The following is a 17988-nucleotide window of genomic DNA, read 5'->3' on the forward strand; positions in this document are numbered from 1 at the left end:
GAGGTCGAGGGCCAGGAGGCTGCTCCCCCCGAGGGTGGTGGGGGCTTTAAACAGGGGGTCCCTGAATGCTGAGAGGCGTTCTGCAACCCTGGTGATGGTGCTGTTCTTGACAACCATTGTGGCTGCTGAGCCCCCAGAAGTTGCAGACTGGCTGGGCAGAGGAGGGGGAGGTGGGGGCGGGGGTGGAGGGGGAGGAGGAGGGGGTGGGGGTGGGGGTGGGAGAGGAGGCGAAGGCTGGGAGGCCGTGTAGGGGCTGACTAGTTTAGGTTGTGGGGATAAAGGGGGCATAAGTGAAGTGTAGGATCGATTCATAGAGTCCATTCTGGCCTAAAAGGAGTACAAAAGGGGGGTGAGAGAAAACATAGCAATAGTTACAGATGTCAGCTGTGAATGGGTAAAAATAAAAGGCAAGGACTCGGACATGCATGAAAAGGCGCAGCAGCTGTGACCATAAAGATGAGCAAGGCAGGAAGCCTAAAATCTGGCTCCCTGGGCAGCGAGGGCGCAGGGGAAGTCTGTTTATCCAACAACATTTTGAAATAGCTCGACTGCCCAACAATCTAGGAACAGCTTCCTGCTGCAGTGCTGTCTGATGGTGGCGGGCTGTTCCAAGTGGGAGCCCGCCACCAAACTCTGGCAAGGGGAGATGTGATGGCTGAGTTCAGTTTCAGTCCGTGACTCATCCACATGAGGCAGGTGCCCTGGCTGGGTTTAGGAGTGCTGATGGAGGGCCTTCTGAGAATGAGGATGGCTTTTAGATGCTAATAAGCTGACACTGAGTGTAAGAATGCTCAGCGGGCGTGCAGTCACACAGGAGTGAACGAGCTTGACACACACACACACATGCTCATGTGAGACACATCCAACATACACAGAAGTCCAGCAATGCAGGTAAAGAGGGGGCATTCTTTACATTTTACTGGAAAATACACAAAGAAATGCTTCATAAACATCACAGCAAAAGATCATAACAATCTCCGACAGAAAAAGGCAGAAGACAATGAGAAGAAAGTTTGGAAGGCTAAAGGAAATGTATCAAGAAAGGGGAGCTAGAATTTGCCAACAACCTGCTGGCCAGCCCATTGAGCACCTCTTAGCATGGCCCAAATTATCACCTTGAGTCACTGATGCCATGGAACTCCTCATGCATGGATGTGGTTCAAGGATGTTTGAAAAGAGCAGAGGAAGGACCCTTGTTTAATAACTTTGGGTACATCTTTTAGGCTCTTGAATATCCTATGAAGATCCAAGTTAAAACCATTTGTTTTCAATTATGAATGAAATCTAATTAGCATGTAGAAAGCTGAGGTTAGTGAACTACAAGGCTCATTACAGGGCTGAATTCTATTGCTCATCAGGACACTCGAATGCTTCTTTTAAAACTGCACATCAAAGTAAAAGCATTAGTCTGCAAGACTTGGTTACAGGAGTCACCCAGGTTAATGTGTTTCCATAGAGCAGCCCCTGACCTTAACTTGACCCTGTCTTGGCTGCTGCAGGGGTGTAGACCTTAGCTGTGCTGGCCTTCTCATTTGGCACCTGAGACTGAGGTAACAGAAGAAACACAAGAGGATCAAGACTCAAACACGTCGTCACTGCTGCACCGCAGGGCGCACGCTCCTGAAACTGCAATGAGAGTGCCCTGCTGGATCACGGGCATGCAATCCTGTTTTCCTTGGCCTTTCATTTAAAATGCACATGGATAGCACCATTAAACACGTAGTAAGGTGAAGACTTTTCTCCAGATGTCTGCAGTGTAAACCTGCTTCTCTACTACATACATCGAGTAATTAGCACCAGAAAGGGGGGCACTCTATCCACATTAAGTGGAAGAAAGGAGAGGACTATTTCTTAAAGTTTCAGCCTCTGATAAGGAAGTTAAACTATAAGTGCTTTGAGAATTTAGGCCAGTAGAACCACTTCTCAAATATTTACTTCTAAGAGGCCTCCGCATTGGGTTACTAATGCCTCCTCCACCCTCCTGAGGACTAAATATTAAAATTAAGGAATAAACCGAGGGAAAACCATTTAATTCTCATTAGTGAATGTACTTGCATAAGTGATTCAGACCAAAAGAACAGAAAAATCAAAATTATTATTGGGTAAAAACAAAGTGGTCAGGTCAAATGTGCCACTGGGTCCTCAGCAGTGGCGTGAGCAGGTGAATGCGGCCAGGACACCCGCGCTCTCACATTTCAGAGGCAATTTGATATGGTGTTTTACAATCATCTAAAGAACTTCTCCATTTTTTTTTTTTTGCATAGTCTTGCAATAATTACACTTGTCCTTCAGTGGCACTGAACAAGCTATTATGCAAGGCTTAGGGATCCAAAATTTTAAGGGGATTAATTTCAATGTAGCCTTCCACATATACCATAACTGGAGAAAATTCATCAATGTGTAGAGAAATGTCAAAAAGCATAGAAGAAAAGAAGATAAAGGAGTCTGAATAAACTAAATTAATAATACATAAAGAAACACTCAACCATTCGCAGCAAGATCAGGGCACTGGCACTGAATGGTGTTGCTCTACTCAAACTGACTTAGGAGGAGGAGGAAGTCAATATTTCTTAAAATGTGAGCCACTGAAAAGGAGTTACACTGCCAGGGTTTTCTGTTTGTTTTTCCAAATCACAATCACTAGAGCCCATTCACAAATACTCATTTCTGAGGAGAAACCAAAGAAAGAATTTATCATGTAGAGCCAAGAAAGATTCCTAATACGGTGGGGCCTTGACTTACGAGTTTAATTCGTTCCGAGACCGAGCTCGTTAAGGAGCTCGTTAACTCAAATTACTCTATCAACTCAATGCAAAAAATCTGCCGAGAGACAGCTGGTATCTCAAAAAGCTCGTTAGTCGGGACACTCGTAAGTCAAGGCCCCACTGTAAAGGAATAAAAGAGCAGCAAGCTAAACCCACCCAACACCACAGGTTTTTCTCTACCGATGACCACAGGTGTTACCTTGCTGGACTCTTCCAGCTGCGTGCCTCGTTTCCAGGCCTCGGAGAAGATGGAGCTCACGATGCTTTGGGAACGGACGTGTCCCGCTGGCTGGGAGTCGGACACCCCACTGTCAGACTGAGTTGAGTGATTTGACTGAGACTCTGTTTAAAATAGATTTTCAAAAACAGTATTACATATGTCAGTATTCTGAAAGTATGAATATGTATGTTCAGACAGATCTTTTGCACAAGACCAGGTGCTTTATAGAAGAGAAAAAGTTACTTTTATGCATTTCATATAAAGCACCGCCCATATTTTCCACTAGAAAACTTCCCTTTACCTTAGGGGCTAATAGGAAATCTTGATTCTTTTAAAACAGTTCACCATGAGACACTGATAATTACAATAAAAGGCTCATATGATATTATTGGTATCCTGCCAATCTATTTTGGAAGAACTCCTAGCAAATAAGAAAATGAACCATCAATAGAGCAGTGAATTTTTTTTTCTTCAATTTTATCTTCATTACATCAAAATTCAATCTTTTTATATATACCTGCTCCAGGCCATCGCAGAGAGTACTCACTTATGAATTCAGATCTATACGTGATGTTCACATCCTGACCCAGCAATGAACAGTACTTAGAATTTGACTCCCAAGTGGGAAGTGTGTTTCCTAGGGCTTAGGTATTGGCACCACAGGGCAGCAGCTGCACTGACAGCCTGGCCTCCTGGCAAGGTGCGAGGGCAAGTCTTCAGGGGAGCTGGGAATGGCTGAGGACACAGTGTAATCTGAATGACTCCCAGGGCGAGGGGACTGGGAAGGTTATTTTACTGGACTCCAAGTCAGTAAGATTACCATGCAGAAGCCCCTAGCTCAGTGCCTGACATCTGGTAGAGATGCCAATGTTACAGCTAGTCCTATCCACTCACTCTATGAGATGTGGATATTATTAGATTGCCCAGGATATTGTCCCCTCTAGCAAGAAAAAAAAAAAAAAAGCTCATGTACCTATTTATTATAATTTAGAAATTAAGTTGGCTGTTTTTTAGGAATCATGCTGAAGCAACCAGGTCTACTAGCACTCTACAGGGACACCTTCATATTGCTAGTAAACTGTGCACTGGCTTTTCACACTACCTGGGATGCTGGAAGAACTGGATCCTGATTTAATGCTGGAGCTGGATAAGGAAGTCCAATCACAAGCAGACTCTGTCCTCTTTAAGGCTTCTTGGTAGTTCATGTAGAGCTGCTTCCCATACTAAACAGAAGCAGTAAGTGAGGACATCTGAACTTCACAGGGCATGATACAGCCGGGTGAGGCAGGAAAGGGGGTACATTTCCGTTTACTGATTCATAGTCTGTATTAAAATTAATACCTAACAATCCTTCAAAAATACTTTTAATACCAGTAAATTATAATCTCTTATTTTTCTTCATTTTTACAAAGGCAGCAAGAAGTTAACACCTGATTGTATTCATTATCAATATAAAGTTTTTTTCAGTTATTCCTCAAGCAACTTTGATTTTATATCTATAATAAATTTTATTTCCAGTTACTTAATATAATCATCTTCAAAATGTGCTTTAAAAGATTTTTTTTAAGATTTACTTTTTTTTATAGAGCAGTTTTAGATTCACAGCAACACTGAGAGGAAGTTCCAGAGATTTCCCATACGCTCCCAGCCTCTAACATGCACAGCCTCCCTGTTACCAACACTGCCCAACACAATGTACATTTGTTACAATCAATGAACCTACATTGACATCATCATCACCCAAAACCCGTAGTTGATCTTAGGTTTACTCTTGGTGGTGTACATCCTATGGATTTGGACAAGTGAATAATGACATGTACCCATCATTATAGTATCATATAGAGCAGCGGTTCTCAACCTGTGGGTCGCGACCCCTTTGGGGGTCGAACAACCCTTTCACAGGGGTTGCCTAAGACCATCGGAAAACACATATATAATTACATATCGTTTTTGCGATTAATCACTATGCTTTAATTATGTTCAATTTGTAACAATGAAATTGGGGGTCACCACAACATGAGGAACTGTATTAAAGGGTTGTGGCATTAGGAAGGTTGAGAACCACTGACATAGAGTGAGTATGAATATTTTCACTGCCCTAAAAATCCTGTACTCCGCTTATTCATCCACCCCCCAAAGCAATTTCTTTTGTCTAGGCTGAATTCTGAACATAAGAATCATATAATACATGCTCCAAAGCCAAAATAAATCACCTTTGACGCTATACAAGCTTTTACTAGCAGTATTATTCCATAGATACATACCAACTGTTAAAAGTTTATATCTAGCCCCAAAGAAAAAAAGATATTTAAAACATAGGCCTGAGAAAACCAGACACTGGCAAAATCATAAACATGAAACAACCGGAATAATTATCATGACAATCAAAACCATATAATTAAGTACCTCATTGTTCTGTCATCAAACTCAAAGAAAACTTACCTTTGCAATGCGGATACCATTGACCCACTGGTGCAGGGTCCTCACATCATCACAGCAAAGGTATTTGATGTACTGAGATTTCTTCTGGATCTGTGGGTGCTGCAAGGTTAAAGACAAAGTCCTACTGAGTCTGCTGGAGAACTAAGTGTAGTTTTCAGGTGAGGGCTGGATGGCGGGTGACTGACCTGACCTTGACTGCAAAATGCAAGTGCTAGCACAGATTTAAGTTGTTTTAACTCCACTGGGTCACAACCACTTGTTCTCTGAGAAGAAAACCCTAAATCACACTCAGTTTTGGATGTAATGACTGTTTATTATGATTTCTCTTTTCAGTTATTCTGAACATTTTTTTTAAAATGGCTATATTTTACCTAAAGTATTTAAATTATGTTCAATTATAAGAGGTTTTAAAAATTCTCTAACCATATTCGTTTGTTGTGGAAGCCCATGAAATCAATAAAATAAGCAATTTGAATAAGTTAACACTGCAGCAGGAATATGTGGCCACCACTCTAAGTTGTATATCTGCATTGTTAAAAGATCAGTCTCTCTGGTCTACAATGAGAGAAATGTAAATTCATTTATTCTATTCTACACATTGCTTTAGAGCTCAGTTCCTATGATAAGACATTTAACACCAATTTAGTTATTGAATGCTACAGTCAGTTTTAACCATCACGCTTCAACAATAAGAGGTTAGCAAAACAATATCTAACAGTTTTTTCTCCTGATAATATAGGCTCCACAGCCTTGTCTTGGAATACATGCCCTTCTCCTCATGAATCACATTAAAATAAACCACCATAGCAACCTTGAAAGAGCAGAGGACAGGCAGAAGAGCGTGTACTTTTCTATAAGAGGAGGAAGGGGAATTTCATTCATTCATTCAACAAATTCTTATTGAGCTACAACTATTTGCCAGATGCTTCAAGTAGATGTTGGGATACAAAACAGAAGAGGCCACAGTTTGTGCAGAAGATAAAATGGGCTGACTGAAAAAGCTTTCTTTAGTGTTGCCAACTAGGGCTAAAAGAGCTGTTCTCCATCTCCTGCTTCCCTGAGACACTGCTCACCAGCAGGGTTCAGACATCTGAACAAGGGGCTACAGGATGGCTCTGAACCTTTATCCCTACTCCTCCCTTTATGGTGATTTACAAACTGTTCTTGACTAATTCCTTCCATTTCCTGAGAGTAGGGCTAAAACCAAGGGTGTTCCACTGTAGCGGTGGCCCTGCCTGAGACAGTGTGTCTTCTCTACACAAAGGGAGTGTTTTTATCAAGACAACATCAGAGAATATCAAAGAGAAATTTTCCTTTATCCTTCTCTCCTCATCTCTAACCTGAGAATCAAAGTAACACCCTGAAGAGTATTATGATATGATTGTTTGAGTATTTGCAGATTACTTGCTAGTTTAAAATGCATTTTAGGACCTCAAAAATTCTCAACCTCCCGTGTAATAAAGGCATTCATTCTATAGCCTTCATATGGTCATTCAGGCTTTGTGCCAATATCGCAGGAGAATGCCTGTTCCACTAATATAATGTTATTTTATTAAAAGTGGCGTTTATTGAGCACTTACCATGCACCAGCATTATGCTAAATATTAGCTCATTCCATCCTCATGAAAACCCTATGAGTCACATATAATTACCTCCACAATCTGAGAAGAAATGGAGGCCCAAAGGGGTGAGGACTGCATTCAAAGTTATTTGCCAACAAGTGAAAGAATCAGGATTTGAAATCGTGCAATCTCGTTTCAGGATCCATGCTATTGAACATTATGCCACACTACTGCCTCATAAATGGTGGAATCTTCTTCCCAATTTGCTGCCTCTCTTCTCCACCACTTTTAAAATTGCACAAGAGCTAAGAGCAAGTATGGAGGAGACAGTCTTTGCTAAAAATCAGAAGCTTTGCATTTAAGTTATTAAATGCTCCAAAGAGAACATACAATGAAATTACTTCCAAAACAAATGAATAGCTACACCAAAAGTAATTATTTCACTTCTAAAATGATGTTGATTTGGAATGTTTGCATTCTTTAATAAAAGGTAAAAATTTTGAGAATAAAAACACTTAAAAATATAATAAATTATGGATTACTATTGTGCTATTTGATTATTTTTTTTATGTTTATGCCAAACATTAGATTGAGACTGATAATTTCTAAAACTCTGTAATTAAAAGTGATGCTATAAAATCACAGTCCAAGTGCCAAAGGAAAACCACTGAATATATACTCACCATTTATTACTTTGGAAACACATATAGACTTGAAAATTACTTCCCTCAACTAACATGCAAGTAAAAAAATAAAAACATGTAACATTCCACCCACTCTAACACTTTTGATCCTTCTAAACCTCAAAAAAATAACCCCTTAGAATAAAAATATTCTTAACCTAAGAATTTTATAAGCTGCAAAAGGAAGTAAGATAATACTGCAATAAATAACAACTGTTGGCGAGGATGTGGAAAAAAGGAAACCCTTCAGCGGTTCTCAACCTGTGGGTCATGAACAATGAAAATACATCCTGCATATCGGATATTTACATTATGATTCATAACAGTAGCAAAATTACAGTTATGAAGTAGCAACGAAAATAATTTTATGGTTGGGGGTCACCACAACATGAGGAACTGTATTAAAGGGTTGCGGCATTAGGAAGGTTGAGAACCACTGCATACTGTTGGTGGGACTGTAAATTGGTGCAGCCACTATGGAAAACAGTATGGAGGTTCCTAAAAAAATTAGGAGTACAGTACCATATGATCCAGCAATCCCTCTGCTGGGTATCTATCCAAAGAACATGAAAACACTAATTTGAAAAGATATATGCACTCTTGTGTTCATTGTAGTATTATTTACAATAGCCAAGATACGGAAACAACCTAAGTGTCCACTGACAGATGGGTTTTCCGGGTCACATGTGATGCCTGAACTGCAGTGGCCATCTGTGACCATAAAGTGAGCCAGCCTGAGAATAAGCTGATATGTGGAAAATGGGACAGGGAAAGACAGAAAGAATTTAGGTTCTCACTGACAATCTGAGTCGTTAAAATAACCAACTCTTACTGTCATGTAATAAGATCCCCCAAATAAATTTTACTTATATGGGTTAAGTTTATTAGTATTTACTTTACAAGAAATTAAAAATTAAAATACAAGAATATACAAATACACATTTTACTACCTAAGAGAGCAAAGATATCTTCACATGTCATATAACCCCTCTGAAAACTCCATTATATATCTGTGAGAGAATGTGAGTGTAAAAAGCAAACAAATTATGTTTTTATGTTTAAGTAATTATGAGGACCCCTTGTCAGGTCCTCAGGGACTCCCAGGGGACCTTAGACCTCATTTGGAAAATTGCTGGATTAAGCTACTTTCTACTGACTTAAAAATCATTTGCTGCTGTAACCTAAAAGATACAGCGGTATTCTCCAAGAAAGGATTACCTACAAAAGGGTTACTGTTACAATACACCTAATTTTATCAAAGCAATAAAAACTCTACACCAAAACACTAAACAAACACCACTACCACAAACCCAAATGACAATTCTCAGAAAAGCAAAATCAAACAATGACATAAACATGTAGACCTAATAGCTACCAAAGGGTTACTAGGATGGAGCTGATGAGAAAGACAATCATCTCCATAATTATCCAGGATTTTTACAAGTTGTTTTTATTAGTGTCCCTACAGATCACTAAAACTTCACTAAAAATATCAGTTCTCAAAGTACAGATATAATTGGTGTGAGTAGCTAAAAATTTTGTATAAAGGAGAGGGGGAAAAAGCCCTAAAAACAACTCAGACAGGCAATATACCTGCATGGACTACCTACATGCATGGATTACCAGGGTTACAGTTGTGTGTGTGTGTGGTGTGTGTTTGGGGGGGGGGGGGGGGGGAGAGAATAATTTTTGGACCAAATGAGAGCCAGTCCACTTTGACCACAGTGCCCTCTGATGGTTTTGCTGAGTAAGTACAGAAGAAAAACAAAACCACAGAAAAAAGCAAAACCAGTATACTTGATGAAGATCCAAACTATTCTAAAATGTCCAATAACACAGTCTATGTCTAACATCAATGAAAATTCCTAAAAAGAGATACATGTTTACCTTCAGCACCAGACAACAGTCCGTCGGGGCTTTGTATTTGTTCCGATAGTCCTGTCCGTAATAAACATTGACATGATCCAGCTGGAGAAAGCATACCAGATCCCGAGAAACCTAAGATAAAACACAGTCAAACGGATAAATTAACAATAATGTGTAAGCAAGCAAATATCATTACTGGTAACAGTTTCTAGTAGAAAAATCAAAATTTTACCACGTAGAAATTACTGCTATTTTACAGAGGACAAGACAGTGAGATTCTCTAGAAATGTTTCTTTTTTAACCCATGATGCAACAAAAAAGGCCATCCCTTTTACTGTCTTGCCATTTACAATTAACACTGACTTGCTTGGAAAAGGGTGGCATTTTAAACAAACTTTAACTATGGTATAGTACAGCCGTGGGCAAACTACGGCCCGCGGGCCGGATCCGGCCTGTTTGAAATGAATAAAACTAAAAAAAAAAAAAAAAAAAGACCGTACCCTTTTATGTAATGATGTTTACTTTGAATTTATATTAGTTCACACAAACACTCCATCCATGCTTTTGTTCCGGCCCTCCGGTCCAGTTTAAGAACCCATTGTGGCCCTCGAGTCAAAAAGTTTGCCCACCCCTGGTATAGTATATTAAAAATAATCTAGTATAGTAGAGCTCTCTGGAAAGAACAAGAAAATAATGCAGTTCAGTGTCTGTCCACACATATCTCAAGCACAGTGATTCTCAAGTCGGGGTTTTCTTACCAGTTAAATAGGGGCAACAGTAGGTACTTCTCGGGGTGGCAGTAAAGACTGGAAGAAGTGATACAGTGAGGAGCTTAAAACAGTGCCTCGCCCCCGTAAGCACAAAAGCGACAGGTAAGGCTGAAACATCCATAATCCCAGAAAGCTATTCTCCCCAAACAACGAGCAGCAAAAACTACTCTGGTAGAAGTCCCAAAAAATAATACATATAAGGATGGTTTCAAATTTGGCAAGAGAATGGAGATTGGCCCAACTAATGGGCAGAGAGTGAACATTTTCAGGTTTCTTCTTCTTTATAAACAGATCAGTAAACAAAGCAATGTTCTGTGTCCTACAGAAGTTGAAACAAATCAGAGCCTGGATTCACCTTGTCAGCACACTCACTACAAATTAAAATCAATTAGCACAATGAAGAAACTCAAAAGCCAGCAGAAGGGACACACCTTTGCTTTTCCTTTAGGGACATAGTAAATACCAGATGCTCGCAAGAGAAAGTAACGCTTTTTCCAGGACTTCTTGCCATCATCTTTCAACCAAAGGACTCCTTCAATTTCTGGTATAGTTACAGAACTTCCACAAAAACATTCCTAAAAGATGATAAATTGGAAAGACATATAATTCTTGGATTCTCAGAACAAAGTTGTGTTTACTCTTGTAAAATGTATGACACTGTAATTAAACCAAAGTGGCTTTGTATTAAAACCATGCTGTTAATTATACCTCAATTAGAACTTTCTATTGTAACATAATATGTATTTATTTTAGAACTGCTATGGCAGTCCCTGTGAAATTTTACCTAATATACAGTTTTGAAGAAACAGATGAAATGTCAACTGAGTTGCATGTAACGACACTTAAATGCATTTGTAAACAGCACAGTTATACTAAATTTAATGAAAGTGTCAGAACTAACATAAGCATTGAACTTTATATTTATCCAAATTAATAACATAGATTAGCTGTCAAGCTAAATAGAAATGCACTTTAAAAGAAAGCAACATGCTAAGTGAATGATTACAAAAAGCAACCATGTATTTAGTAAAAGAATTTTAGAAATACTCACTAAAGATTAACATAGGACATATGGAGCCTAAATTAATTTCTCTCTCCCTGAAGTACAGAAAAATTAGGAATTATAAAAAGGATTTTTCTTAATTGTAGTGAGTACCATATAAAAAGCTGAGTGCTGATCTTCACTTTCCTAATTGCCTTGTTGTAAGCAAGCATTTATTCAGGTTTTCAAACATATGAACGTCTTTGGTCTTAATGCTCTTAAATTAGCAAAAGCCAAAAATTCAATATGAATTTGTTTTATTATTCTTCAAAATAAGGAGATGTATGTATTTTTAAAAATGATTATGCATGTAAACATTCAGTAAGACTACGGCTTGAAATATTTTGTAAACAGCTATTTATATTCAAATTTCTCTCTGGGTAAGCAGATAAACAGCACAATCATACGCTTCATTGCCCTGCCTTTTCTCCCACTCATCAGCTCCCAAAAAGCTCATGTCCCTTTTAGTACACCAGCTGAACTCTCTCCATCAGGCTATAGAAAAATAGAGTCTCCTCTAGTTACACTGCAAAAATAAACATACTGCATTGACATAACTGACTTAAAAAAACGGTGGTTAATATTTTAATATTATAATGGGAGAGTGAAGAGTCATACCTCCAACAGCACTTCTTTGTTTCTATCTGCCATCTCAGCTGTTTCCTTTTTCCCCAGAAGATAGTTCTGGAAAAATGAATACGTGAAAGTTAAAGGATAAACACATTCTATTATTCCCTTGGCACAAGAGCATATGTGATTTCTTCTAGAGACATAGCACCTCTGTGTCGGTTTCCGGCTGTGTAGAGAAGGAACACTCTTTGGAAAGCAACCTGTGCAGGGACACCATCATTAAATGGCTAACAGTGGCTTCCTCCTTACCTTCCTCATTCATCTTTTTTTTTTTTTTTAATATATTTTATTGATTTTTTACAGAGAGGAAGGGAGAGAGATAGAGAGTTAGAAACATCGATGAGAGAGAAACATCGATCAGCTGCCTCCTGCACACCTCCCACTGGGGATGTGCCCGCAACCCAGGCACATGCCCTTGACCGGAACCGAACCCGGGACCCTTCAGTCCGCAGGCCGACGCTCTATCCATTGAGCCAAACCGGCTTTGGCTATCTTGACCTACTCAATGTAAGTGCTCTCCCCCAAATCCTGAGGTAATACTACATGCAACAATATTATGTTTTGATATATCTAATGAAAGTTGTGTTTACAGGACCTGAAAGGTTTACAAATTAAGTATGACAAAGAAAGCAAATTTCCTTAAAATATGCTGAGCTTAACTGATCCAGATGCAGAAAATGTAATTCTATGTTCTGGGTTTTAAAGAAGAAATCCCAAATTCTCTGAGACTACCATAATCTCATTTTGGTGACTCAACTAAAATATGAATTCTAATTATTAGCCTTATGAAAAAATTTTCAACAATCACCCATAAAAAGATCTATCCATATTCCCAAATGTGTATTCTTCACTTAAAATGTCCAGTAAAGATGTGTCATGATTAAGCCACCTGAAGGATGACTACTCAATACCTTTAACACTGCTACTATTTTCCCTCATTACTACTTTTTATAGTGGGGTTGTTTTCTCTTGCCTATTGATTTTTATAAAATACTAGAGGCTCAGTGCATGAGATTCATGCACTGGGGGGTGGGGAGTCCCTCAGCCCGGCCCGCGCCCTCTCACAGTCCTGGACCCCTCGGGGGATGTCCGCCGAGGATTGGACCTAAGCCGGCAGTCAGACATCCCTCTTGCAGTCTGGGGCTCTAGCAGTTCGGGACCTGCTCCTTACCACCCGCCCATAGTGGAGGCAGGAGAGGCTCACGCCACTGCTGCTGCACTTGCTAGCTGTGAGCCTGGCTTTTGGCTGAGCAGTGCTCCCCCTGGGAGTGCACTGACCACCAGGGGGCAGCTCCTGTGTTGAGCATCTGCCCCCTGGTGGTCAGTGTGCGTCATAGAGACTGGTCATTCCGCCATTCAGTCAATTTGCATATTACATTTTTATTATATAAGATAGGATTTGGGCAATAGAAAGTACTAACTCAAACATTGTTTTGAAATAAGCAAAGATGCCAAGTAAAGCAAGGTCACATGTATTAGTATGTGGAACCATTTATAATCAAGATTACTAAGATCAAAAAATAATTTAAAAAACAAATCAAAATCTCAACTGGATAAATGGCTGAAATAGAGAAACTTAAATATGTAAGTACTTTTCTTTGATGGATAGAAACTCACCAAATAAATAGCTACTGAACACAGCTCTGGATTAGAGCAGAAACCTGGAAACTCCCTGGAGTTACTTCTGCTGCCCCAAGGGCTCACCCCATCCGGCTCTTTGGGCAGATAACCTCCCTCGGGCCTGACAACCGGGGCCCAGCAGTCCCTCCACCCTAGCAGTAGTGAATGCTCCCATGGGGTTTTACCACCACAGTATTCCAACCAGGTGGTTGCCAATCTTTTAACTCTATCAACTTAGTAATGACAGAATATAAGCATTTAAAAATACCAACCTCTGTGTTTTTGAGTCTCACCTGTGGATTTTTGAAAAGTGCATATTTTTCTATACGCTCCATAAACATAAGCCTGTTTTGACTATCTCTTGTCCAGTTAAGAAGATTTTCAACCAAGTTTTCATGGTCTTCAAAGATTCTCTCTGTCCCAAAATAAAATACCAGTACTTTGTTAGTATTCACCAGAATTGCATCAAATATATGAAACCATGCAAAATAATTCACAGCAGAATCACAGAATCCTTACTGACACTACAGTCCTGGGCCCTTAGAGATTTTCCACCTGTTTTCAAATAAGGGAACGTGCCCTATTGGTGGTAAGTGACTTTAGCAAGGTCACATGCCTGCTACATGGAAGAATTAGGACTGGAATCTAATTCTTCTTCTAGGTCTTCTTCAGCTTTCAGCCTTTTCCCATTCATCCTTAAAAAAGAATATGTTAGTTGCATATCATAAATTCTGATATTAAGTATTTCCAATAGTATTCAGTTCTTGTAATTTAAGAAATTTCCAAGATAATTTCTTCTTTGAGTCATGGGTTTTACTTTTAAACATAGACATATTTTCTAATTTCCAAATTAGGAATCAAAGCACATGACCTTTAGATTGAACATATATATTCAAAGAACCCATTTAGATACTAATTTTTTGAAATTTCTTGAAGTTGCTTATGGCCTCATACTTGAATTTTTAGAAATATTCCTCTTCTGCTGGAAAGAATGCATATTTTCCTGTAATTAGATAGTGTTCTAAATTTATTTCATAGATCAAACAAATTATTTTTCAAATCTCCTGTATCCTTTTTTGTCTGCTTGATTGTACTGATCACTGAAAAGGTTCTACTATGAAGGCTGACATGAGTTTCTCCTCGTAGTTCTGTCAACTTTTGCTTTATACAATTTAATGCTATTAGATAAAATTTAGAAATATGGTCTCTTTCTAGTGAATATGTGTGTTCTCTTCATCTCTAGTAATGCATTGTGCTTAAAGTCTATTTTGTCTGCTATTAACAAAGTTAATTACCTTTGTTTTGGTTAGTATCTTTTCACATTACTTTTACTTATGTGTCTTTAGATAATAGGTCTTTTTTATAAACAGCAAACAGTTGCATTTTATTTATTCATACTTTCTAATAATATTTGTTTAATTGAGTAATTTACATTTATCATAATTTGTTTCTACCAACTTATTTGGGCTCTTAGTAGCCCCTTGTTTTCTCTTCTTTTATTCATTCAACAAATACTGAATGAAAAAAAATATATATATTTTAATTTTTATTTTTCAAATACAGTTAACATTCACTATTATTTTTTATTAGTTTCAGGTGTACAGCATAATGGTTAGACAACCATATACTACTTTACAAAGTGGTCTCCTGATATTTCAAGTACCCTCCTGGCTCTATATATACTTATTAATATTATTGACTATAGTCACTATGCTGAACTTTACATCCCTGTGACTATTTTGTTACTACTAATTTGCATGTAATCCCTTCACCCTTTTCACCTAGCCCCTCAACCCCCTTCCCCTCCGGCAACCAACCAGTCTGATCTCTGTATCTACGAGTTCACCTCATACTATAGTTGAAGCACTGTGCCATGTATATATGATTAAACAATAGTTACTTAAAACGCCATAGTCAATTATATAAGAGGTAATACAGAAATATTACAAATGCGAGTCTTTAAAACTACGATCATAAAAATATTCCAAAACTAGCATCCAAACATTTTCTGTGTATCATAATGCTGCTACATCTATGAACTCAAACAAGTTTTCTAATTAAGAAGAGTTATAGATGAGTATTACGAGAATACATTTTTATTCATGTTAATGATGGTCTAATAACTTATGACTTAGTTTTGGGAGTTGTGTACATATTTTCTGAGAGAAGGGGTTAATAATTATATTTTTTTATTTATCTGTAAATTGCTGTGAATATTTAAAAATATAGTAAGTAGTAAGAGAAATGCAAATACATATTTTAAAATAGCAAGTTAACATTGATTACTGATTCAATTAAGTATGCTAAGAGAATTACTGCAAGATTTCTGTAATCATACAACTAATATTACAAAAAAAAAAGTTTTAAAAGTCAAGAATGATATAAAAAATGAGGATGTTTATAATTAGAAGACATCATACCAAACTACAAATCTTAGGAAACTAAGACGACATACACCTAGCTAAAAATAAGATATTTGTGCTTTATTTGTCCCCTGAAAATCAAATGCAGGAATAAAGACTTCAGTAAATGTGAATAAATTGGTCTTCAGTAAATGTGTTGATCTATGCAGTTCTTATTTGAAGGGAAATAGTATTTTGTTACCTTAAAAAACACACAAAAAGTTTGTTCTATAAGAAAATCTAAACTCAACTAGATACCTCATATTCAAAGAAATCTCAAAATACTTGAAAAAAAAAGATAATGTAAAAAGCCAAGTTTATATTATAGGGGATAAAATATAAATATGTCTCCAAGTGCTTTTACCAACACAAAAACTGTTAGAATTAAAAAGAAATTAAAAAGTAAGTGAAGCAATGAGATTACTAACCCATTTGTAACTCAGAGATGGTTTCTACCAGTGACCAGTCTAAACTGTAACCACAGTGGGATTTGTCCATGAGGTTATCCAGCACTTGTCTCACCGTCTGTCTCTCATCCACCATCATTGTTTTAGAACTATCATCAGACATGTGGACTCTAATAACCAGCTATAAAAGGCAAAAAGAAAATTAAATGCAAACCAAAAATCAGACATTTTAGAAACTTCTTCCAATAATTGAGTACTGCTCTTAGTAATGCCCTCAGTTAAATATAAATTAAAACAAACTTAAATTTATTATATAAAAATACTCTAAAATTAGGTATCAAATAACCTACATAAACAAATGTAAAGCCTCCTTAAAATTATAACGGGTAAGATCATAATAAGATTATTTTGTTTTACTCTGTTAGGGTAACTTAAAATCAGAAATTTACTTCTTTTAAAATGCATTTTATCCACAAAAAATACATGTGAAAAATATATTAGGAAGAACTACCCCTCTACCTCTCCATATCTTAGAGATACATTATATAAACAAGGCAATTTTTTATAAATCTGTAAAACTGATTTAAAAAATCCAAGTATCACCTTTTTCACTTGTGCCTCTTTAATTTTCTCTAGGGCAACTCTGATCTTCTCAGCTTTCAATTTTGCTGCTTGTTCTTCCTGTGAACAAAAGCACTTCAGATAAACTAATGCTAAAATAATGAGATTTTTAAAAGAAGTCTTTTTATCCTTAAGGATGTTGCTAGCATTGAATTTCAGCAAGAATATAACTTCACACAATTATATAAAGTATATTTTAAAAATAACCGTGTTCAAAAGTGAGAGCTCACATATTATAAACTTTTTTAAAGATGCAGACTTGAAGATCTCTTATTAGACTAGATTCCATATTCCAGAGAAAAAGAAACCTATAATGTAGTAGATTAATGAGTTTGATTCTGTCCATCTGAAGATGAATTTGGGGTTCTGGGCTAGGGGAAACATGAATGTATATAGGTTATCTGTGAGATTGCCAATTTGTTACACCTGCACAATACTTAACTCTGAATTTATTACCCCTCCAAAGCATGGGCAATCCATTTTTTGCATACTAATGTTTTGTTCTCTTACACTGAAAACGTATCATCATAAAAATAGCAAAAAAACAAAAACAAAACAAAAAATCCTAGTATCAATTTATTTGCAACCATATATAACTCCTTAATTAAAAAAATGTAGGTACATTCTCATTAATATACCAATAAAAATAGAAGAGGCTACATTATATTATAAGTTTTACTCTGCTTTGGAAAAAAACACACAATATAATCAATGTCTCATGTCAATAAACTCAAATTTATTTCCATTAATTCATTGATAATTTTTAAGTTAAATATAATTTTTCAAATATTTAATTTCTACTAACTTCTACTTTATAAAATTTAGATAAGTAGTAATAAAATTATCAAGAACTACAACTATACTTAAACCATTAGTCTATTTTTTTCCTAAAACAACATATAGTGCTCTAATACCAGTACTTACCTGCACTTTCCAGCAATAGGCCATAGTACACTGC

At 37.3% G+C, this 17988-nt stretch overlaps 1 protein-coding gene across 8 annotated transcripts in view; it reads right to left on the minus strand.

Annotated features, from left to right (window-relative positions):
• RAPH1 (Ras association (RalGDS/AF-6) and pleckstrin homology domains 1) overlaps nt 1–17988 on the minus strand; it is an 81875-nt gene that overhangs the window by 37355 nt on the left and 26532 nt on the right. For 3 of the 8 annotated variants that reach the window (XM_023760409.1, XM_023760438.1, XM_023760431.1), the window contains exons 6-14: nt 17013–17090; nt 16431–16590; nt 13894–14015; nt 11969–12034; nt 10740–10883; nt 9560–9670; nt 5428–5526; nt 4088–4208; nt 2965–3107 (exon numbers count right to left, since the gene is read on the minus strand). In XM_023760409.1, the coding sequence (XP_023616177.1) occupies nt 2965–3107; nt 4088–4208; nt 5428–5526; nt 9560–9670; nt 10740–10883; nt 11969–12034; nt 13894–14015; nt 16431–16590; nt 17013–17090 (1044 nt within the window). The other 5 variants (XM_023760428.1, XM_023760443.1, XM_023760418.1 and 2 more) reach the window with 5 other exon arrangements.

The sequence above is a fragment of the Myotis lucifugus genome, unplaced genomic scaffold (assembly GCF_000147115.1).
Source record: "Myotis lucifugus unplaced genomic scaffold, Myoluc2.0 scaffold_3, whole genome shotgun sequence".
NCBI lineage: Eukaryota > Metazoa > Chordata > Mammalia > Chiroptera > Vespertilionidae > Myotis > Myotis lucifugus.